General features: G+C 36.9%; 1 protein-coding gene and 1 long non-coding RNA gene across 2 annotated transcripts in view; one reads left to right on the forward strand and one right to left on the reverse strand.

Annotated features, from left to right (window-relative positions):
* LOC120516106 lies at positions 1-25,690 on the reverse strand. Its single transcript, XR_005630779.1, has 4 exons — positions 25,651-25,690; positions 25,403-25,521; positions 4,904-4,997; positions 1-40 (listed from the first exon to the last, which is right to left on the reverse strand). It is a non-coding gene; the product is annotated as an uncharacterized LOC120516106 (long non-coding RNA).
* LOC120516105 (lysophosphatidylcholine acyltransferase 1) overlaps positions 7,038-25,734 on the forward strand; it is a 167,036-nt gene continuing 148,339 nt past the window's right edge. Inside the window, exon 1 of the mRNA XM_039737568.1 lies at positions 7,038-7,479. Within this exon, the coding sequence (XP_039593502.1) occupies positions 7,354-7,479 (126 nt within the window). The 5' untranslated portion in view covers positions 7,038-7,353. The remainder of the gene's footprint in view (positions 7,480-25,734) is intronic.

Raw genomic sequence — 25,734 nt, forward strand, 5'->3', positions numbered from 1 at the left:
GCCATCCAATCTGATGAGAGAATCTTTCCATTCGATGATTCTAATGCAGTGGCACCAAGTGGAACATCCAGATACCAAGAAAAGAAACAGAATAAAGGAGGGTCAGTAAGGGTTCAAAATATTGCATTATTTATATTTCTGTACAATTGATTAATAAACAGGAATTCAGTATGAGCAGCTAATTAGCAGCTCTTGTCGGGGCATGCTAGAGTAAAGTTGTGAGACTTTAGCCTGATTTTAAAGCTGAGACTAAAGGGACATCTCTTATAAAGCTGGTTGATCATCCCAAAGCTTTGGGGCCCTATTACTAAAAGCTTGACCTCACACAGTTCTTTTATTAATCTTTGGAATCTTAAGTTGGCCAGCATCTTGATATCTGAAAGTGTGCACAGGTTTGTAAGTAATGATGTTCAGATAAATAAACAGTGCCTCAGCCAATTTAACACTTTACAAGTTGAAAGGAGGATTTTGAAATCAGCCCTAAGCTTAACTGGGATCCAGTGTACTGTAAGATGTTGAAAGCTGCATTCACATGCAAACACGTTCAGCCCTATCTCCCCACTAAACACCCCGTGCTCTGCGACTATACACGTACATGGAGCCTGTGCTGCACTGTTGTTATTTAAAAACTAGCACACTGTCTTGGACCACTAACACACATCACCACAAGCAGACCCTGATCTTTGCCAAAGTTAGTGCTTGGAGTTCTACCCAAAAGAGTTCAGATTTTGTCTCATCAGACCAGACAATCTTTTTCCTCATGCTTTCAGCATCCTTTAAATTTCGCCATATGCCTTTTACTCAAGAGTGTCTTCAGTCTAGCCGCTCTTCTACGATTGATAGAATGCTGCTGAGATGGTTATTCTTCCAACAGGTTCTTCAATCTCAAAAGAGAACCTCTAAAGCTCTGTTAGAGTGACTAGTGGGTTCTTGGTTACTTCCCTAACCAAGGTCCTTCTTGTCTGGTTCCTCAGTTTGGCTGGACATCCAGCTCTAGGATGGGCCCTGGTGGTTCCAAACCATTTCCATTTTACAGTTATTTAGGTCAATGTGGCCCCGGGAACACTTAAAGCTTTAGAAATGGTTTTACGCCCTTGTCCACTGTACTCTTTTATTATGGAGGTCTATAGAGAGCTCCCTGGATTTCATGGCTTGGTTTCATTTCTGACAGGAAGTGTGAATTATGGGACCTTATATACACAAGTACACACGTGTGTCTTTCTAAATGATGATCAATCAATTCAGTCTGCCACATATGAATTCTATTCAAGTTCTAGAAACATCTCAAGGAGAACTAAAGCAAACTAGTTGCTCATGACCACAGTTTTAACGTTTAGAGCTTTTGCCATTTCACAATCTGTATATTTTAATTCCCCCTCACTACTTCACCTTCTTCTTGACTATTCTTTTACTACCAATATAATTAAACAATCATCTCTAACTGTCTTTTGGTTTCCCGAATATCCTTCTTAATGGTTGTTCTCCTTCTGTCATACACCCTACGGTTAGTATTAGAGTTATTAGTCTTATATGCCATATTTGTCTGTTTCCTTGCAGCTTCTTTTGTATCTCCTTATTTATCCACTGCAGAGTTTTTTATGTCTTACTAATTCTAGAGTTTGGGATGAACCTGTCCTGCATCATATGCAAAATGTTTTAAAGCCTGTTCCAATAGTTTTCAACTTTTCCTACACTTAAAAGTTTATCTCATATAGATTTTGCTGCATCTGTTCAGAATTTGCCCTGCCAGAGTTAAACTTAACAGTGCCACCACACTCTGTTTGTTCTGACTGTGTTTATCTGGGCATAGTGGTGGCTCTGAGGCTAAGGCTCTGCGCCGGTATCTGGAAAGTTGCTGGTTCAAATCATACTACTGCCAGAAGCGTTAGAGTGTTTGTTTAATAAGAGGGATTTTGGGTTTAAATGAGTTTATTGTCCTTCAATGCGTGTAAACGTGCTGAGAACACAGTATAAAATATCTCCACTATATGCATGAATATCCTCAGGCATGTTGTGTGGCTCCATGGCTAACAAGTTAAATCACAATTACAGCATCACTGATTCAATCCCCACCACTGACTCACTGAGTGAACCCGAGTGAGTCACTTAACCTCCATTGCTGTCATTTGCAGAAATACAGAAACAGCTGCAGCCATTACTTGTAATTTGTAAGTGAGTCTAGATACAATTTTCTGTAAAATGAATTTTCATAAACGAAATGTCACTGCTTTGGATGTTAGCGAAATTCCAATGTAATAATACAGGAAATGATAAGATTTAATTTAAGAATGTTGGGTAGCAGAAGGCAGATGAATCATATATTCAGTTCCAACTACTGTACTTTATTTTCTTATAAAGTGCTCAAACAGAATTACGGATATGAAACAGTAACATAACTGATTAACAGCATCCATTCCATTTTCTAATTTGCTTATCCAGCTCAAGGATTGAATTATTTCATGTGTGTAAGTACTTTTTTGGCTATATGTACAGGCATGGACAAATTAGTTGGTGCCCCTCCACAAAAAAAGAACCCACAATTGTCTCTGAAATAACCTGAAAATGACAAAAGTAGTTGGGACCCATCATTGTTTATTTCATAATTAACAAAAATCAGACTTGGGTTTAGAGTTTAGATTCAAAAGAATATTTCCAATAATAACACAAATGAAAATGCCATGGATAGAATTTGTGGGACTTCTGCACCTGCCCACAGTATGGCCCACTTGTCCTGAGCAAAGTGCACCAGCAGTGTCGGGTCTGAAGGGGGGTCTTGTCCAGATTGCATGTTTCAGTTCTGTCCATAGGTGTTAAATAGGATTCAAATCAAGGCTTACAGAAGACCACTATAGAATAGTCCAATGTTTTGTTCTTAGCTATCACTTTTAGCTGTGTGTTTTGGGACATTATCCTGTTGGAGGATCTTTGACCTGCGACTGAGACAGAACTTTCTGACACTGGCCGTTTACGTTTTGCTCCAGAATGTTTTGATAGTCTTGAGAATTCATGGTTCCCTGGACAGAACAAAGGTACCCTATGCTAGGTACAGTAAAGCTGCCTTAGAACAAAACTAAGCCTCCTCCATGTTTCACAGTAGGAATGGTGTTCTTTTCTTTGAAAGCTTTATTAATTTTTTTTATGTCTGTGGACATAGAGCTGATATGACTTGCCAAAAAGCTCCGGTTTTCTCCCATCTCTTCAAAAGAACATTCTTGCCAATATGCATTTTAGCAAATTACAGTCTAGCTTCTTTTATGTGAAGTCCTCTGAATAGTCTTCTGTTAAGCCCACTGTCACTCAAAAAGCGAAGGATGGTGCGATCAGACACTGAAGGATCTAGACCTTGGAGTTCAGCTTGTATCTCTTTGGAAGTTGTCCTTAACTTGTTGTCTGCCATTCTCAATGTCCTTCTGCCCATTCTGGGATCGATTTTCCTCTTGCGGACATATCCAGGGAAGCTGACTACAGTCCCATGGACCTTAAACTTCTTAATTATATTTGCAATTGTTGTCAGAGGAACATCACTGTGCTTGGAGATGCTCTTCTACACTTTGCTTTTAACTTTCAGAGAGGACCCAAGAAATAGCTATGTGGATTACCCTGAGAGGGAATACAGAATGAGGTACATACCTGCTTTCTTCTGGAGCTAATTGAATTTGGAGTCACCACATGAATCAAGGTAAGAAATCAATTGATGGGAAAAGAGAATACTAAAATCATCAGTATTTCATGTGGTACCTGTCATGGTTATGGTATCTTTGGCAATTTTTAAACACTTCTTTAAGCCTTTTTTCTAAATGATTATTTCCCATTATGTGTTTTGCAGTGCTGTATCTGATTTTTGCATGTACTTAAGAACAAAAATTTGACAGATGAGACGAGATAATTCAGTACATCAAGTTTGTTTATTCAGCTAATAGCTAATTAGTCCCAATATCTCATCCGGATACTTTTCACAGGTTGTTGAGATTTCTACTTCAACTACAGTTCTTGGTTTTTGTACTAAATTTCAAAAACTCTTTTTATGAAGAAGTGCTTTGGGAATTCAGACCTGACTCTACTTCCCCTTAATTTCCACTGGTGTCCTCAAGTACATGATTCATCATTTAGTTAAGATAATTCTGCTAGATCTACTTTACCAATGTCTTTGTGAATTCTGAAGACCTGGATCTGGTCATCCTGCAGTCTCCTCAGCTAAAACATTAGCAAATTAAGAAGAAGGACTGGTACTAAACTAAGAGGAAGGGAAGATGGTATAGAATCAGTTGAGTCATTATTAAAGGATGCAGAATGGTACAGGGTTAGTCAGATTTGTGGCAGATGGAATTTAATGCATGTAAATGCAAAATATTACATGTGGGGAATAAGTAAACATGTTACAAATGAGTACACAATGGGAGGTTTGAAACTTGAAAGTTCACCTTGTGAGAATGATTTAGAAGTCAGAGCGGATTCACATCTACATCAAAAGAACATACAAACGCCATCGAGGAGGCTAATAGGATATTAGGTTGTAAGGCATGATGTGTGAAGTACAGATAATGCTAGGTTAATTTTAAGGTACATCATGCTATACTTATTTATACACAGGAAAAGAGCCTGTAATGAGAACTGAAGCCATGCAGGGGTAGCATCACCAGACTCCATCCATAATCAGACCTGGATAGGAGCACTGGATCTCACAAGTATATATACATAGGTACCAGCCTGTTATTTACTCTGTAGATAGATAGATAGATAGATAGATAGATAGATAGATAGATAGATAGATAGATAGATAGATAGATAGATACTTCATTAATCCCAAGGGGAAATGTAGGTAACCATCACGGATTTTAACTTAATATGTGCTGCTACAAGGATACAATATAGTGATCTGAAGAGAGGAATGAATTGTACCCACCTTGGCTAGTTGAACACCAGATATTCTGCTGCATTTGAAAACATCTCTTGCAGACCCACTGGATGGATCCAGTCTCACAGAAGAAATGCAGACACTATGAGAAGAGATGAATTTGCTAAGATTGAAATGAAATATAATTATATCTTCTGAGTTCCTTACCATCAGGACAAGTGGCAAAGAAAGTGGATAGATAAATCAAATACAACATCACACAAAATGTTGCTGTGAACTGCTTTAAAAATTCAAGTCTGGTCATTTGTTTGTGCTATCTCATTTTACATTGCTTTCAGCATACTTAAATACATCCATTGATGGTGGGTAAATGGGTACTTAAGTAGATGTTGTTGCAATTTTAATTTGTGATCACAGATGGCCCATTTCCAGTAAAGCATTAGCGGCTAAATGCTGCATGCAACTTCATTGAAACTACGTAAACTGAAATATGGCTTTGCACTAGGACCCATGAAAGGCTGCCATTTGAAGTTTAGCAACATCAGAAGAAAACTGCTAACTGTTTTCCCATTAGTTTGTATAAAATCCAAACATTCAAAGATGCAGTTTCTACAGCACTTTACAGAGCTCTGACCCAGGTGAATAACAGTGGGGCCTATGTGTGGATGCAGTTCACAGACTTTATTTCAGCATTTAATTATATCATCCCTTCCAAGCTGTTCACAAAGCTAAGTGAGCTTGGCTTTAGCTCCTCTCTCTGTAATTGGATTCAGGACTTCTTGACCAACAGACCACAGTCTGGTAGGTAAGACAATTACACTTCCTCTTCTCTGACCCTGAACTCTGGAGCCCCAAAAGACTGCGTGCTGAGCCCCCTACTATACTTCCAATTCACTTATGACTGTGTACCCCATACATGGATCTAACACAATCATTAAGTTACCAGATGACACCATGACAGTAGGTATCATCAATAACAATGATGAGTCAGCCTGCAGAGCAGAGGTCCAACACCTGACAACAGGGTCTTCCAGCAATAACCTGTCCTTGAATATTCTGAAGATCAAGGCCCCATTTTCATCGATGGGACTGAGGTTGATCGTGTCTCCATCTTTGAGTTCCTGGGTTTTCACATTTCTGAGGATCTTTCATGATCCCTCATCACTTCTGCCCTGGTCAAGAAGGCACAGAACTTTCTGAGGAGGCTGAGGAAAGTCCAAGTGTTACGTCGGATTCTAGGGTATTTCTACCAGTGCACCATCAAGCGCATTTTGACCTACTGTATTACAGTATAGTATGGTAACTACACATTCTCATACTGGAGGCCCAGCACATAATTTATGCCTTGTTATTGGCCATTGAGGACCTCCAACACAAACGGTGCCTATGGAGGGTATGTTGCATCATCAGGGACGCCTCTCACCCCAGCCATAGTCTGTTTAACCTTCGACTTTCTGGGAGGCAGTACAGGATCATATTTGAAGTATAGTCAAACTACTTATTTTGCAGAACTAGCAGGGCTCTGCTGTACTTTTGCCTATACAACTGTCTTCACATTACAGTTTCTATTTAATCCGTTTTCATATTTTACTTTACTTATTCTGTTCTGTCCATACTGTGTACACTTTCCATATTGAATTTTAATGTTCACTATTTATTCTGTATATTATCTTGACTTGCTCTTGTCTGTGCAATCCCTCACTGCTATATTTATTTCTTTTTATGTTGTTACTTGCAATTAACTTCTGTTTGCACTTCTGGGTTGATGCAATACTGCACTTTGGTGTCATGGTACTGTACTCATGCTGTGTTCAATTACAATAAAGTTAAATTTAATCTAATCATCCACTGATATTTTTGTTGAATAGATAATTGAAAAGGCAATTTTTTTTAGGCATATTACTTTTATCTAGGCACTGTTTGCATGTAGATCTGCTGTTTGCTTGCTCAAATATGTTGAAAAAGTCCATTTCCATGGGGTGTACTTACTTTTTCACGTGACAGTATGTTAAAAAACAAATTTTAAGTAAAACATCACTTTACATTGAACAATGGAGACAGATTTAAAAATATATATCATTTAATCCTGAGCAATGCCCAATACTCGAAATCAGCAAGGGGTGTTTGGAGGATTGTCTGTCTTGGTGTCTTTCCCTGGGACTTAAGAAAGCATCGCCTCTTCAGAAGGAGTGATGTCAGCTCTGTGAGCGATGCCGCGCATGCGCCGCACCGCTACACCGAGGTAAGCCAAGCCTGGAGGATCCTGTTTGCATGATCCAGTCAGTCGGAGAGAAAGCAGAAACGTCTAGCTGGGATCATCATTGCGTAACACACCGAGTGATAGGATACGCCGTTTCAGCCCGTATCATTGTATCCGTACACCACGATATCACCTGAGGAGGCGAAACGATCCCGGTAGCAACTGAGGAAGCAAAAGGAAAGAGTGGAATTGAGCACCGCTTTTGTAGAACTATATTGGCTCATCAGGTCCGAGGAGGATGAGGCTGCTGAGGAGCAGTAGACGGGGCTCAGCGGCGGACGGGGATGGCAAAAAGGAGCTGGCCCCCCCATTCAGGAACCCCTTTGTGCATGAGCTACGCTTCACGCCGCTGCAGAAAGCGAAGGTAAGGGGGGAAAAAGAACGAGTAAAGGGGGTCTGCATGGAAAAAAAAGTCTATGCAACTGGCAGCATCGGCACGGACAGAGAACGCGCATTGAAGAGGTGCTACGCGCGCGCGGGTTTCCCGGCTCGCGAGACACTTTAGGGCGCCTCACCCTCTCGCCGGGGCAGCATTTGGCAAGAAGCTGGCGTAGGGCCTCATTGTTAAATGCTATCAAGTGGGAGGGACACGGTTTCAGAATTAGGCAGGCGAAACAAACAAACAAACAAGATAGACAATGACAGTATTTTTTGTTGTTACCGGGAAGGCTTCACTGTGGCGCTTTAAGCCGAGAAGAGGAAGTCCACGACGGGGAGGAAATTAAAGCCGCGTTTTTAGCTCGATCGCTGTGGGAGAGTGTTAGAAATGAACGCGCGTGTGTGTATGCAAGAGAGAGAGATTCGTCTCATGCTTCGCAAGATTGCAGATGTGCATGAATTTTGTCGGATCGAGCCTTTACAAGTGTTTATTTCCAAAAAAAAAAAACAAACAAAAGGGAGGGCGAGGCAGGCAAGTAGTCTAATAAAGTTGTCATTTTTTTTTAGATTGAGCCCATGTCTATGTCCTCGACACTGGTCCATCACCCGGGGCGCCCCTCCCCCTGCGAATGTTCAGTTCACCTTTTAAATCCTAGCGGTCGTCATTGGCCGGTGCTTTTAAAGAAACTTAGCTGGCAGCGGTCATCGCAACGTGTTGTGTTTGACAGCACGTGCGCCGTTAGCGCTAACAGCATCTTTATACCCCGAACTAGCTGCGCACCAACCATTAAACATCGTGTTGGGGAGCGAGCTGATCACAACCGTGCCAATCTGTAACATTCGGTAATGTGAAACGTTCACCCACTCGTTGCACTTAGGGGTGTGTTGAAAACGGTGGGCGTTGACCCATACGGTTGCTGCTTCAACACGTTGTTTCCCTTCAGATTATAATTATTATAACCTTCAATAACTCTCATTCTGAAAAATAACAGAAATGTGGATATCTGTTATGTAACTGTAGTTAGGATTATGTATACAAAATAAAATAATATAAACGTAATCATCAGCGATATAATGCATACTGTAATTATAAAAAAGTAATCGTGTGCGATACAACACCTTGTGAAAAGGCTTAGACTGATGTTTACTAAATAAAGTGAAAAGTGTAATCTGTGATTTTCTAGTTATAAAATAACAAATGTAATCGTCAGGGCTACAATGGATATGCTAATTATAAAAATGTAACCATTTGTGATATAACTACTTGTAAAAAGACTTGGTTTGTTTTTTGCTAAATAAAATGATATACTGTAATTGTAATTTGTGATATACTCTATAAAATAATATAAACAATCATCAGTGATATAACACATACTTCAATTATTAAAATAAAATAATATAGCCATTTGTAATATAACTGCTTGTAATAAGACTTAGACTGAAGTTTGCTAAATAAAATGATATAAATGTAATCTGTGATATCCATCCATCCCTTATCCAACCTGCTATATCCTAACTACAGGGTCAAGGGGATCTGCTGGAGCCAATCCCAGCCAACACCATACCATACCATACCATTTTTATTTGTTGAGCGCTTAAAAACACAGCATTACAACTGACCGAAGCGCTGTACAGTTAAAACAAGCAAGACTGAAAGCAAAATATTAAAAACAAAACGTTAAGAGAGAAATTAAAACAGAGATACTAAAAACAGGTCAGGGGACCCAATAAAATAAAGATATAGCAAGAAGCAAGTGGAAATGAGACAGGTTAAGAATTAAAAGCCAGTGTGAAGAAGTGCAAGGCAGGAAACAAACCCTGGGCAGGGCGCCAGCCCACCGCATAATCTGTGATGTGCTCTATAAAATAATATAAACGTAATAATCAGTGATATAACATACTTTATTTATAAAAATAATATGATATAATGGTATAAAATGATGTAACTACTTGTAAAAAGACTTAGACTGGTTTAATAAATAAAGTGATATAAATGTAACAATTTGTGATATATTCTTAATTATAAAACAAAATAATACAAAACACAGTCATCAGTGATATAGTGCGTACTGTAATTATAAAAATAAAGTAACCGTTTCTGATATAACTTATAAAAAGGCTCAGTCTGAAGTTTGCTAAATAAAATGACATATATATATATATAATCATCCTTGATATAACACATACTTTATATCATATTATTTTACTTTTATAATTCATGAAATAAAATGATGTAAATACTTGTAAAACAACTTAGACTGGTTTAATAAATAAAATGATATAAATGTAACCATTTGTGATATACTCTTACTTATAAAATAAAAAAATTCAAAACACAGTCATCAGTGATATAATGCATACTGTAATTATAAAAATAAAATAAAGTAACCGTTTGTGATATAACTTCTTGTAAAAAGGCTTAGACTGAAATTTACTAAATAAAATGACATGTATATAATCATCCTTGATATTACAGATACATAATTGTAAAAATTCATCCTTCCACTCCTCTTCTGAACCTGATTTTATGCTGAGCGGTCTTGTGTGAAGCTGTTGCCAATCCAGCAACCAGCCCATAGGGTGAACACACAAACACACATAAGCCAATTTAGTATTGTCAATCCATCTAACTTGCATGTCTTTGGATTGTGGGTGAAAACCAGAATACCTTGAGTGCCACACGGGCATTGGTTGAACGTTGGAAGACGTGTGATGTGAGCCCCAGACACCTTGCTGTGATGCAGCAGCACTGTGTTACTGTACCATCCCTCATTATTAAAAAAAAGTAGTCATTTGTGATATAACTACTTGAAAATAGGCTAAGACATGTTTACTAAATAAAATAACATCAATAAAATATGTGATATAGTGTATACTCAATTAAAATAATGTAATTGTTTGTGATATAACTGTAGTAATAAAAAGCCTTAGACCAGCAATATCAAACTCCTTTCCTGCCTGGCTGTAGTGGCTGCAGGTGTTCATTCCAGCCACTTTCTCCATTATTACCCAATTACTAATGATAATGGAACATACTGTATTGCCTTGATTTTATTTGAGTTCTGTGTTAATTGTTCCATTTCCAGACAAACAATAGCAAGATGCAAAGCAAGCCAAAAGATGACCAGGCTAACTTAGATTTAATTTGCAACCATGTTATTTCATACAATGTTACCCTTTCCTCAAGAAGGAGCCTGAGCTACCTTAAAATCTTGCATATTGTAAGTCTGCTTACAGTTAGCCAGTAAAATGTGTCCTTTTGCTTCACTTCTCATTGTCTCTGTAAGAAGCCATATCATTAAATAACGTATTTCATTAATAGCTCAATTGGAAATTGTTTGGAGAGAGAATTGTGGCCCCCAATGACTGCATGAGGCCCCTGAGTTAGTTAGCTATCTTTTGGCTTGCTTTATATCTCTTTATTGTTTGGCTCTCAGTTAAGGGCAATAAAAGCAAGTCAATGATAATTAAGGCATATGTATCATGTTAAATTAGCAGCAGTAACCCATTACGAATGAATGTGCTTGGAATGAAAACCTGCAGCCATTGAGACCATCAAAGATCTGTGTTTGACATCCTTGCCTTAGCCTCACATTTACTAAATAAAATAATTAAATCACTATACTTGTAAAAAGGCTTAGGTTGATGTTTACTGTATGAAGTTGTATAATTTCAGTTTATTATTGTACAGCGCTCCTTGCAAAAGACTTACCGGGACTAATAAAAATAGAAAATGTACCATTTACATACATAAACTTATATCATGATGTAATTTAGCAAAGAAAGAATTAAGCCTGATCTAGACAACTGAAAACAAAAGCGTGAACTAATTTCCCAGCATTTTTCAATGATATAAGAGGTCTAACTTTTGCTATGTTTCTTAAGTGAAAAAATTCTGTCCTAGTGGTCTGATGAATATGCAATTTAAAATTTAGGTTACAGTCAACAGTTACCCCTAAATTCTTTACATCCGTCTTGATTTTTAATCCTAATGCATTGCGTTTATTTCTAATAATCTCATTTTCTCCATTATTGCCAATCACTAAAATTTCTGTTTTCTCATTATTTAGCTTGAGAAAATTACTATTCATCCAATTAAACACAAGTAAGACATTATGTTATTGAATTAACAGCGTCTGGGTCATCAGGTGCTATTGATAAATACAGTTGTGTGTCATCAGCATAGCTGTGGTAGCTCATGTTGTGCCTCGAGATAATCTTACCTAACGGAAGCATATAGATTGAGAAGAGCAGCGAATCCAGGATAGAGCCTTGTGGAACACCATGTAGGATATCATTTGTCTTTGAGTTGTAATTACTACAACTAATAAAGAGTTTTCTACCAGCCAGGTAGGATTCAAACCAATTTAAGACTGCCAGAGAGGCCCACCCATTAACTAAGGCGATTTCTAAGAATGTTGTGATCAATGGCGTCAAATGCGGCACTCAGATCTAAGAGGATGAGAACAGATAAATGGCCTCTGTCTGCATTTACCCGAAAGTCATTTACTACTTTAACGAGTGCAGTTTCTGTGCTGTGATTTGCTCTAAAACCTGACTGAAATTTATCAAGAATAGTATGTTTATTGAGGTGGTCATTTAACTGCATAATGACTGCCTTCTCTAAAATTTTACTTAAGAAAGGCAGGTTAGAAATGGGTCTAAAATTTTCAAAAGCAGAGGGTTCAAGATTATTTTTCTTGAGTAGGGGTTTAACTACAGCAGTCTTAAGACAGTCTGGGAAGACCCCCGTATCTAATGACGAGTTTACAATGTCAAGAATATTATCAATTAGCACGCCTGATACTTCTTTGAAAAACTTGTTGGTATTGGGTCAAGGACGCAGGTGGAGGGTCTCAGTTGAGAAATTATTTTATGTAAATCTATCCTGGTGAAAGAATTTAATTTGTTTATAGTGGAGTACTGGCGCTCAGGAGGATCCTTAGTGTTGGGGAGATATACTATATTATTTCTAGTATCATTAATGTTTTGATTGAAGAATACAGCAGTACCCTCACAGGTTTCACTGCAGGTATTTTGGAGGTATTCCTTTGTGTTACCTGGGTTTAACAGACGATCAATCGTAGAGAATAAGATTCTGGGATTACTAGCATTGTTATTTATAATCTTAGAGAAATAGCAGCGCCTCTCAAGACGGACTGTGTTATTGTATTCTGTTATTTTAACCTTCACTATTTCATGGTGGATAGTTAGTTTAGTTTTTCTCTATTTACGCTCAGCTCTCTCCAGCATGTTCTCTTTAAATCAGACACTCTTTGGGTCTTCCATGGTATAACAATGCTAGAAGATTTTTTAACTGTCTTTTCAGGTGCAACTATGTCAACAGCAGCTCTTACCTTTATATTAAATTTTCCTACCTTACTATTTACATTATCCTCGCTATTATAGTTAGCACTATAAACGGACTGATTGCTTAGAATGTTTGTAAGTTTTAAGACTGCTGATGAATCAACAAAACATCTTTTAAAAATATTAACAGGAAAGGGTCTTCTTTAGTTCTTCTTAAAACCCATGATTGCTTAAGTAACTGAAACAAAGGCAGATGGAACAATTTGATCCTCTTGAAATTTGTTGTAGCTTTAAATATGTTTTGGCTGCCTGCTTAAAACAATAATTTGAGCCCACAGCAGATACAATTATTATGAGTATCTGTGGCCCTGTTTCATATCCAAGAAGATCCATTTAGTTATTTTTAATTTTTATTTTTTCCTTTTCTATAATACTACAACATTTTTTCCTACGATTAGAAAACATGCCTCTTTCAAAGAATGTTACCAAAAGTCCCTCTGATAGCTATGCAAATGATAAGCAGTGTTACAAGTTTAAACAGCAGAATTGAACACGCCATCGCTTCACTTTTTACTCTTGCTGAAATGATGACAGTCATAACAGTGTTCTGTTAATGAACGAAGCATTTTTTCACTACTTCTTTCAACAATGTGATCATTTTATTTCTAGACCATATGTTGCACATACGGTAGAATGTTTTTAGCTTACATTCTGATAGCTACTTCTGGCATTTATTTCAGATATCAAAAATGTTTACACTCTGTAAATGCAATAATAGTTTATCTGAGGTTTTTATAATTGTTAGCAAGGGACCATTTGTTAGATAAATTCTGCACTCAGGAAATGCAAAAGGAGCTTTTGTACTGTTGCCAGTGTATTTAAAAAATACTTTCTTATGCTTGGAAAGTTTGTCTCCAGTTTTTGTACATTCTTTGGCAATACCAGACTGCTGCTCTAGGTAGCATTTATATGTGGTGCTTTATAAGAAAATCTAGATGATATTTAAAAAAAAAAGATTTCTTAAGGCTTTCTCTGCTTTCTTCCAAGTCTGTTTCTTCTATTACAATACATATTTGTCCCTAGGAGGAAATTTGGTATTTTACAGAAGCTCAATAAATAAATAAATAGATAAACAAATGATATATTGAAATATATATATATATATATATATATATATATATATATATATATATATATATATACACACACATACACATACACAATAGTCTGAACACATGCTAAAAAGGAAGAAAATAGAAAAATAGGATAAAAAAAAAAAAACTTCTGACTTGTCAGTCCCAGTTACAGTGTGGCATTATGCAGGCATATTTGAGTTAATATAAAGGAGCCTCCATAGTGTTTCTTGACACACTACTGCTGAATACTTCACTGGCTGAAAGTCCTCAGTGTTAGTGTGTCAGAGAGAGGATGTGTAGCATTTAGATTCTTTATACTGTATTAAAGAATAAGTTTGACACTTAAGGTAGAAGGTTGTCAGGCATTGATTTGCATCTTGTGATTACACACATATTGTAAAATAGTTGTCATTGCTGAACAAAGAAAACAACACCAATATTATGAGATTCAGCCATTTTAAAAGGAGTCCAGCTGTGTGTGATAACTCGGCACAACAACCTTCCATCCTCCCTCGAGTCATAGTTTCCTCCAAATCCCACCGTGCCGCCCTGGAATATGCCATAAAACAAGTATTTCCAGATCCAAGTTTTACCACAAACCTGTTTCAGAAACATAGAAAAAATGCTAGTCAGCTGTCTTGACTTGAAACATAGGTGCATTTGGTAAGTTTATGAGCTTTTCCTCCATACCTCATATCCTCAATTGTGAGCAAGATATATTTTTTAATTTATAGAAAGCAGTGATCTTTAGAATAGTTTCATAATGCATATATATCATGTTTGTGAAGAAATAACTTAGACTTAGAAATAACAGACAAATTGTATTACTGATTAGTGTTTTATTACCAATGAAAGCCCTATGAACAATTGAGATTCCTTGTTTAAGGTTGGTATACTTTTGTTTATGCACCAATTAATTTTCTTTGTCCTGTGGATTTTTTTTAGATCAGAGAACTACTGTGAGAGACCATAATTTTGTAGCATTCTTTTTTGTGTGTGTGTTTTGTTTTACATTGAAATATTACCAAATTGAAAAACTATATAATGAGAGATCTTGGTTTTACAGCTACTTTGTGTTGTGTTTTAATTTACAATCAGAAAAAAATACTACTGTAGTCATCACCAGTTGTGAGTGGAAGATGTGCAGCACACATAGAGTAGGGATGTCTGTGATGTTAATTTCTGACTGTCCACCATACAAAGGCTGTTGAGTGTGACTTTCCAGTTCTTGTTTCCCTAGTGGAACAAATGTTTGGTGAGGGCAGAGTAATTGACTATAAACTCAAGTCAAAATGTAAGCAAAAATATCTGGTGTATATTTTTCACCAATGTAAAAGTGTTAAACTAAGGTCCCTGGGTATCAAGTATTGTGCTTAGTCACTTTGTCATTTGCATTCCTTAATTTTGTTAAACTCCTTGTGGTAGAAAGCGTATGTGCCATATGCACTGCGTGGTTGACTTTTTTTATTAAGTTTTTTTTTTTTTTGCTTTGTTGTTTTTCCAAATGTTAAACTAAGGAAAGAGAATCCAAATGTAATGTGTGCCTTATAGTTTTTCCTACACTTAAAATCTAGAAGTAGTTTTACCTGCATTGCTGATTGAGTGGATATTCAAGTTACTCTATCATGTAGGGATGATGGAAGACATAAGGTTAATCATCAAGTGCTTGTAGTTTCTCTTTCCATTAATACAAATTATGTAACATGTTGCAGCCAAAATATAGTAGGGTGTCAGAACACACTAAATGATAAAATATCAGTTCAGTTGCATGATATATTGAAGTGTTGAAATGAGGACATTTGTTCTTTGTATTATCTTCTTAAAAATATCTTGCTGATTTGTTTTTCATTAAATTTGCAATTTATAGCTATTGTTTTATGCATTTAATACTATAATTTTTGTTTTGCATTGTGGATTGCCTTCTAATGTACTTTGTGAGAATGCTATCTATAGAAGACACTATTATGCTTCTGCAATGGAGTACACACACATTTTTTTTTAATACAGCTGGTAAATCCTACATTATTTAAGGAAACAGTCGAAGCATGGGTAATATACAGACTGCACTAAAGACTAGTCAAGCTGTTGATTCAGGCTAGAGGGATTGATTCCATTGCAGTAATTGTGTGCTGTGTCAGAATTGTGTACTTTTTCAGTTTTACATACCAAGTACATCCCTACAGTTGCAATTCTTTCCTTTTGCTGACCTCCCTTTTTCAAGTCTTGTGGTGACCCATGGTGATGAGATACCAGAAGCAAAAGGTAGAAGTTGGGCAAATGCTCTGAATTTCACATCAGTGCTATTAATTTAGTTAATTCAAAATTGCATTTTGTTTAATTCTATATGACAAAGATATTTAATTTAGAAAAGAAGTATGTTAGGCTTGCTATGGGGCAGTCATTAATTTATAGTACAAGTAGTTACTTTTGATTTACAAGTCAAAGCCAAGTTTGCTTAGTTAAGAGTAGACTGCAAACTTTTATAATCTTTCAAGTCTAATTTTTTTTTAATCTGCACCACCATTTAAGACATATATTGCAATATAAATTCTAGTGTACATTGTTTTATTAATGTAAACACATTTTCTTGAAAATACAACCTTATGTTATTTCCATGTTAATTTTCAGTAGCTGTCTACTGTATTTGTGCATTAAATACTTTTCAAAGAAATGAATCAATTTAGATTTTTTATGATTTTTATTGATTTTATAAAATTATATTACAGGCAATAAAACATAAATCAATCAACATACAATCAATCAGTACCAAGTCCCGTACCTTAAGGTTTTAAATCATCCTTGATGTACATCCCCTGCCCAAATCAGATAATTCTGGTCAAGACATGCGTTTGCAATTTTACACCATGCTTTGCACAACATGATAAGGATTATATATTTCTGGTCACTAAGTTTAACTCATTATATGAAATTTTAATGAAATGGTCAAATTTCCAATGTTGATTTAGATTGTACATTCTTTGAAATAAATGGGTAGATTTGAAATGCTGTTTACCTTATCTTTGTTGGTAGATAATATAGCTGCAGTCACAGAAATTGACAGTAACATCTTGACCTTAAAGTGTTTCCTATGTTGGAACCATATTTTGAGTGAATGATACATCATCAGATTACTAGTAAATATGCTATTCATAGTGGCAGGTGCACAGAGCAAAGCACATAGAGAAGAGTTTAAACAGGATTTCCTTTTCATGGCTAACAACGTAGATGCAGTTTCATTGCCCCTTCTGCTTCCTTCCATTGTGTCAAGAGTAGGTTACACTATATTTTCAAATTTAGATGATTCTAACAGTAGGTAGAGAGAGATGATATTGCACACACACATTTCCCACAATCCACTGAGAAAATACAACACAGTTCAAGTCAAGCGGCTGCTGCTTCACCACCTGAGGCCACAGGTCCGCCACGCCCTCGACCCTCTGCAGTTCGCATACCAGGAGAAGGTGGGGGCGGAGGATGCCATCATCTATATGCTTCATCGATCCCTCTCCCACCTGGATAGAGGCAGTGGTGCTGTAAGAATTATGTTTTTGGACTTCTCTAGCGCCTTCAACACCATCCAACCTCTGCTCCTTAGAGATAAGCTGAGTGAGATGGGAGTAGACTCACACCTGGTGGCATGGATTGTGGACTATCTTACAGACAGACCTCAATATGTGCGTCTTTCATGTTCAGCAATACAGGGGCGCCGCAGGGGACTGTACTTTCTCCGGTCCTGTTCAATCTATATACATCAGACTTCCAATATGACTCGGAGTCCTGCCACGTGCAAATGTTCGCTGATGACACTGCTATTGTGGGCTGCATCAGGAGTGGGCAGTAGGAGGAGTACAGGAAGCTAATCAAAGACTTTGTTAAATGGTGTGACTCAAACCACTTACACCTTAACACCAGCAAAACCAAGGAGCTGGTGGTGGATTTTAGGAGGCCCAGGCCCCTCATGGACCCTGTGATCATCAGAGGTGACTGTGTGCAGAGGGTGCAGACCTATAAATATCTGGGAGTGCAGGTGGATGACAAATTGGACTGCACTGCCAATACTGATGCTCTATGTAAGCAAGGTCAGAGCAGACTTTACTTTCTGAGAAGGTTGGCATCCTTCAACATCTGCAGTAAGATGCTGCAGATGTTCTACCAGACGGTTGTGGCGAGTGCCCTCTTCTACGCGGTGGTGTGCTGGGGTGGCAGCATAAAGATGAAAGATGCCTCACGCCTGGATAAACTTGTTAAGATGGCAGGCCCAATTGTAGGAGTTTAGTTGGACAGTTTAACATCTGTGGCAGAGCGACGGGCACTAAGCAAACTCCTGTCAATCATGAATAATCCACTGCATCCACTGAACAGTGTCCTCTCCAGGCAGAGGAGTAGCTTCAGTGATAGACTTTTGTCACTGTCCTGCTCCAGTGACAGACTGAGGAGATCGTTCCTCCCCCACACTATGCGACTCTTCAATTCCACCCGGGGGAGTAAATGCTAACATTAATTTTATTTTTATTTTTTCATTTTTATTACTATTTAATTTAATATTGTTTCTTTGTATCAGTATACTGCTGCTGGATTATGTTAATTTCCCCTTGGGATTAATCAGTCCAGTCAGTCAGTCAGTCAGTCAGTCAGTCAGTCAGTCCGTCTATCTGCCAACCTGCTCAGTGTCAAAGAAACACAAACTCAGTTATGACTAAGGCACTGAACAAACTACTGAGTGATGCACTGTAGAGTAGTTGATAGACTTTAAGAGAGAGCTAGATGAGATATTGGGAAATCTTAGCTATTTGCTAAAAAAAAGAGCTTCATGGACTAAATGGTCTTTTTTTGTTTGTCAGAGTTCTTAGGTTGTCATGTAACACATTAAGACCCACCTTTCATGTAATTTAATGGTACACTGTAGCAATTCTTTGTTACCTGCCTTAGCCGTTTTAGTTTTTACCTGTTTGACAGTCACAGTATTAAGGACCTGCAGTACCATTTCCAATTTCTGACTACTGTCTCTAAACTGACAAAGTGGTAATCTTTATTATGTATTCAATCAATTGTTTTGAAGCATCACAGCAAAGCAGCATTAAATGTTTCTATTTTGGCAAACAGTACTGTACTAATGCCCATTGAAAAAAATGTATGCATTAATATAATTAGAATCAAGATGTTAACATTTTTATTGATAGGGTGACATAATAATAAAATATGTGAAGTGTTTAGTTTTCCGCAGAAAGTAAAAGGAATCCTGGAGGTTAATTTTATAGCAGCGTTAGAAGGAGAGGCGTAAACTTACCTTAGATACAAAGTTAAAGTGCTCAAGCTTCATTTCTGCGCATGTGTGCAGCTGCAAGGCAGCCGGGATTTTAATAGCGGCCTTGCAGGGGTAGATGCGACGTGATGTAAGAATGTGCTCACGTCACCTGTAATTGGTTAGAGGGTGACACAATGCTTAATGATTGGTCAGCAAAACAGCGTCAAGTATAAAAGACATTTCCTGTCTTTAGGGGTCGTCTTTTGACTGAGTTGTGGTTGTGAGTGATTGTTTGGTGTAGCTCTGTTTAAAAAGTACATTGAGCATAGTGGCTTGTTTGTTATTTTTGCTATATATTTTCTTTTTGTATATATACAGTAGATATAAATATCTCCTAGTAATACTATTGTTTTGCTGGAAGTATTTATATGAATTGGGTTTGTGGCGCCACCTTTCCCACTATATGGGGTGTCACATGATAATACATTAAGACAGAAGTTAAAGAATTGTTTACTATCTAATTATTGTTTGCATACAGTACTGTTGTGTTTCATGAGCATTTCTATGGATATTCTGACTTTCATCAAATATTTAGGAGACATGCAGGTACATTGTTTGATTCTAAAGCTGATGTCACATAACAGGACTTCTGGTTGTGAAGCATGTCAGATTTGCGGACCAAAGCTGCTGATTTTATTGCCTGACAATGTCAATTTAAATGACTGAAAATTAATGGACATGTCACTTTTAGTGATTGCATGTTCACCTTTCAGGACAGTCATTCCTGCCTCTTTTCCTGCCTGATAGAGCCTGTGCTGTACAAAGGGTTAACAGTGTGAAAAGGTGCTATAAAGGTGCCTGACCCAACACAGATGGACACGGAGGCACAGTTAAAATAGATAAACTGTTTATTTTTCTTCGCCTATAGGCGCATGTCTTCCCTGTGTCCCACAAGCAGTACACAGTCCCAAGCACAGCAACTAATACACCAACCCAAATAAAGCACACTGTTCTTCTTCCTCCACTCCTCCCAGGCAACCTCGTGTCCTCCTCCTCCTCACGATTCTGGCTCCTGAGTGTTGGTCGCTGGCTGCTTTGCTTTTATCAGGCACCCAGAAGAGCTCCAGGTGCTTGATTGGCGACACCCGGCTGTACTTCTGGTTGTGGCGAAATAACTGCCCAGAAGGGCCCAGCAGCTCCCAGTGCAGCACCCCCTGGTGGCACCTGCGGAACCCAACAGGGTTGCACCAAACTCCAACCCCCATGAAGCCCTGCGGGAGTCCGAAGCACCGCTGCCACCCTGGGAGGCTGCCATCTAGTATCCAGGGGGAGCTATTGGGTCTCCCATCCTTGCTCCCCTGGAGCATACGGTATTTTTATTCAACTTTACTTTTATAATAAATGTTCAATATATTATTAACTAGAGGGCTTCGCTTGCCAACATCCCCGCCTGCGCTACGCGCCAGCCACTTTGCGTCTCTGCCACTCACATATGTGGAGTTCACTTTCACCAAACCATAAATCTTTTAATTCTCGCGGATACGCCTCTTCATTGGGAAGAAACACTACTTTTCCCTGATGGCAACATGAATTAGACGATCTACAAGTCTCTTGACTTAAAGTTTAAAGCCAAACAATATCTACATACTTCTGTCATATCACCTATGTCCATATATTCAATCTCTTTTCGCTGTTCCATTATTTCACCAAGTAATAATTTCTGTTTATTTTCGCTAATGTGATCTTTACTATCATTTTTTTTCAGACTTTAAAATTTTAGTACTTTCATTATCTCTAACCTGCTCTGCATGTATATCGCGCCAATGTTTTGGAAACGCTTTACAACGTTCTACTTTGTCATCAACTGGTTGTCTTTTATTTCCGGCCCTAGGTGTGGTTAAATCTCCTTTCATCTCTCTGAAAAAATCTCGTTCCTGGATTTTTTTATATAATAGAGAGATTTTATTTGTTGTTGATGGTTCTTTAATGTACATAATAATATAAAAATATAATCATTGTCTTACAGTTTACTCCTCTGATATCCATCCCTATATCCGAGTACATGAGAAAGTCTAGAGGAGACCACTTCCCATTTTTCAATTCTGTTTTAGCATGTAAAATACGAGACAAGAGACAGATGAACGTCTCTTCTGCTTGTGAAGTCCAAAGCCCCCGTGTTCCATATTCTTTGTTGTTGCATCCTATGTATTGTACTTCGGTTGGAGCATTCATTTGTTGTCAGCTCTCATGCACACAGATCCCACCCTGATGACTAAAGACAAATTTTAACCTGTGCTATTTTCTTAAAGCGAGTTGTGGACTAGTTGGAGTGAATCACAGGGAATTTCTGCATTACCCAAATGGCTTTATTGGAAATTGTTGACAACTGTCTTTGACTCGCTATTTTGTAAACAAAGGCTACAATTGAAAATCTCTGGAAATGTCTTGTGACTCATTATATGTGTGTGAGTGTGTGAGTGCCCTCTGCTTCCTGCTATTGCAAAGATATGTTGACATGCTGTGGTAGCTTGCAATGAAACTGGATGAATTAAATATTTCTGGATATTGAAATCTTTTTAGAAAATAGCAAAAAGATTTACCTGTACTCCCGATAACAATGATTCCTTGTAACTTATCCATATTCCACTTGTAAATGTGAGTCTTTGAAAAGGGATAAGGGCATTTATTCTGTATCTTTATTACTTCTTACATATTTGCAATATTTAGCAATTTTTATATGAAGTGCTCTCTATGAAACAGTGATTTTCTTGGCAAGACTTTTGTTTGACTGCAGCTAACACGTATTTTGGGTATTGATTTAAACATTATTTTTTTCTTTTTTAACTTATACCAAAAATGTGAAAAGTAAGATAAACAGTTGAAAATGCATTGATCATTAAGGTAATCTCTGTTTTTTCCAGTCATATTTTCTCAGAGATGTGAAGCAGATTTATCAATTGAAGTTGCACAAAGCTGCTTAAGCAACTATTTTTACTCCATTCTAATTTTATACCTGCTAGTCTTTTGTAGTCGCTGAGAAAATACCATTCTGAAATGACTGTTCGCTTCCTGACAGACAGCATTAGGTTAATTTTACTCATATTTAGAAGTATCTTGTTTAAATTGCATCTTTGTTAATATGTATGGTTACTGCTTGTACAGTATAAATATATAAGAAAGCAGCTCACTTTTTTTGGCTATTTGTATTTTGGCAAAAGGAGCAGATTTTATCAGTGTTTAGTCCTTCATCTGTTACTGTTTATAAATAGGCTTATGATAAAGTAAGTACACCCTATGAATTGCTTTTTTTAAGATATTTGGACTTATCAAGATCATCTAAATTTAAACAGTATATTTTGAACAAAGGTAACGCAATTAAAAAAAATATGAAAATTTGACTTTGCCATAATTTAATCATTGAAAAATGAACAGATATGCCATTTTTGTCTGTGGAAATAGTAAGTACTCTTCATTTTATTTCTTCATTTCTTTATATATTTTTAAGGACTTCCTGCTATTGCCCCAAAGATGTCTTGACCCGCTGTGGCAGCTTGCAATACAGCAATCTGTTTCTATGTTGCCAATCCCTATTGCACCTTGAAATGTGTTAAAGGCATTTAAACTATTTTTTCAAGTAACTTTTTCAGATTGACATGTCAGGTATTGATGCCAAATGTATTTTTCTTTTGAGTCATGTGTTAAATTAAACCACCTGTTTTCAAGAGAGAATATAAAAATGGATCTCTTTAAAGTTTTTAAATTCTTTAGTTTTATGTGTTTTTGCTAAAAAAAAACTATTATAATATCTACAAGTAGTTTATTATTTTTGAAGGCTAAATTCACATAGGGAGATATTATACTGGGACAAACTTTGAAGTTAGGATCAATGGAATTAAATAATTCACAGTATATGTATGCTGGAAGAGAAAAAGAGTACTAAGCATCAGTGCCAAATCTTTGTTTGGGGTGAGAGCTCTATTCAGATATAAAGGAAGTTGGGCTTTAGTTAAGGTGAATTCTTCCATAGTGCCATTTTCACCCGTCAGACTCTTTATAGGTCTTGTATTCTGTGATTTCTTGTCCCTTTGAAAAAGGCCACTTCAGCAATAAAACAACTGTAACAGTGTGAGAAAATTGTTTTGTATTTGTCAGCTTTTACAGTCGTTTGTTTTACAAAATAACTCTCATAAAGCTTTTTCTTGGCAAAGTGTTACATCATTGCATAAAGTCAAACAAATGAATAATGAGATGAAATAAACTGTGTTTAGGACAGATGTTATAGCAGCATTAAAGCCCTAATCAACTGGTTTATAAACATTTCTTTTCCTTCAAAGGGGCACATGCCGTGAAGGCTAAGATACCCTTATTACTGTAGATGGCTGCTATCATTTAACACCAGAACTGTTAAATGCAGTATATTCTACATTTTAATAAATTACACTGTGTTTTGTTGATATTAGATGTACCCACTGTTTTTTCTTTGTTTTATTGTATTTTTTTACTAATAGAACAAAGGTGACCAATACACATACCTACTGTACATTTTGGAAGCTTAAGGTTGTTTGCCCTTTCATCCTAATGGTTACATCAATAGATTATGGACAACATCCTATTATTTTTTGTTGGAAAGCTGCTGGTATTATATTCCACTCCATCTTTAAAATATTGATATGAGGTGCGATCAGAAATCTCTTCCCATTTTATTTCATTTTTTGTAATGACTTGCACTGCTGAGGATTACATCATAGCTGTAGACTAGGCATTGTCAAAGTCAGTTGAAAACAACAGCATCTAACCATGGAATGTATCCTGTGACTGTGTTATATGTACTGTATTCTTTATTTGGAAATTAATTCATACTGTATAACTTACTACCTTCAGAGTAACACTTAAGTATTCAGCTATATGTTCTTTAATAAAAATGTTATTGATATTGATGTTATTGGGGTAGTACTGAAATGTTTTTTGCCATTTTTCCCTTTGTTTTTGTATTTTAGCGTTATGTATGCATTTTGGTACTTGCATAACAACACTGATTGCTTCTAACATCATGTACATGGTGCACTGAAGTTTTTCTTCTCTTTTAAGAATGGAAACCTTCTGTGAAAAAGCTGTATTTCTTTGTTTAAGAGCTGCAAGCTACTAACTTTAGTTAGCACGGCTGCAGAAATGTTGATATCATATGTTCTGAATACTTTTTCTAGCTGGCAGGAGTGTTGAAAGCAGAATTTTATTTTATGTGAAAGAGAATTTTGCACAAACTGATGTCATCAGAAAGAAATGCAGAAGCACACTTCTCATATTGTGGGTCTGTTTTTACCAGTTCTACAAGAATTTTGCATAGATTAAATTGCTCATAACATTTTCTTGTAGTGTTTACAATGCCATGCAGGTACAGACTCTTTTTTTTCATCCCTTCCTTAATCAATAACATTTTGCATGAAGTATAATCATCAAGCAAAACATAAAGGGTAAAGTACCTAAAAAAATGTTCCTTCACTTTTATCAATATTTCTGTATCTGAATTCAATACTTAGCTTATTTAACATAATTGATGCAAACTGATGAATGTATAAGAAATTAATCTGAGAAAATATCAATATGTCATGGCAATGCAAAGTAATCACAATTCATTTTTATTTTATCATTCAGTTGTTATTATACTATTATGACGGTGCCATCATCATCTGTGTCATTTTGTAATTTTTCTTTTCTCTTTGGTGGCACCCTTTTTATTTTTAGGTTTCATAGATTGTACCATTTGCCCATATTGTTGTAATTTGGAAATATAAACATGGCAAAAAAGGGGTATTAGGCCTCAAAAGAAAAACATAAAGCAGGTCAGGAACCTTCCCTGGTCAGCCCAGAAGAGGCCCACTTCAGACCAGCTTGGCCCTGACAATTACCTGCTGGCTTGTGGCCTAGAACTTCCCAAAACAGGCAGCTGGCATTGAAAGTTCAAAAATTCTGTAAAACTTCCACAGAATACAAAAGTGCCTTACTAGAGAGAGAAAAAGAACATGCAAACTCTGACTAGTACAGACAAGTCCCACAAAGAATCTTTATAAAGGAAAACATTTACTGCAGAAAAATACTCGGAAGAGAAAAAAGACACAAAAAGAATTTGTCAGCAAAGCCTATCCAAGGTAAGCAAGTCCCAATATAAAAAACTCCAAGCAGCTATCCAGAATCCGAAAATGTCAAAAGAAAATACTTACAGATTTTTCAACAAACAACTCTCAGTGATTCACTGGTTGGCTCTTCTTCTTCTTTTGTTTAATGGTGGTTGGCAAACCAACTTAAGGTGCATTACTGCCACCAACTGGACTGAAGTGTGCTGTGGAAAGGGGAAAACAAAACTATGACTAGAAATACCTGTATTTTCCAATTAAATGCTTTCTTCTGGATCAATGAATCAAGTTATAGACCTTTCCATACTTTAATAACTGTTTTAATGTCAAATTACCCATTACTGGCTGACTGTCTTGCTTTGGCCTCCACATAAAGGCAGAGGGAGCCCCGCCTCCTAGAGCTCCACCCACAAAGTGCA

Source organism: Polypterus senegalus, chromosome 15, assembly GCF_016835505.1.
Source record: "Polypterus senegalus isolate Bchr_013 chromosome 15, ASM1683550v1, whole genome shotgun sequence".
NCBI lineage: Eukaryota > Metazoa > Chordata > Cladistia > Polypteriformes > Polypteridae > Polypterus > Polypterus senegalus.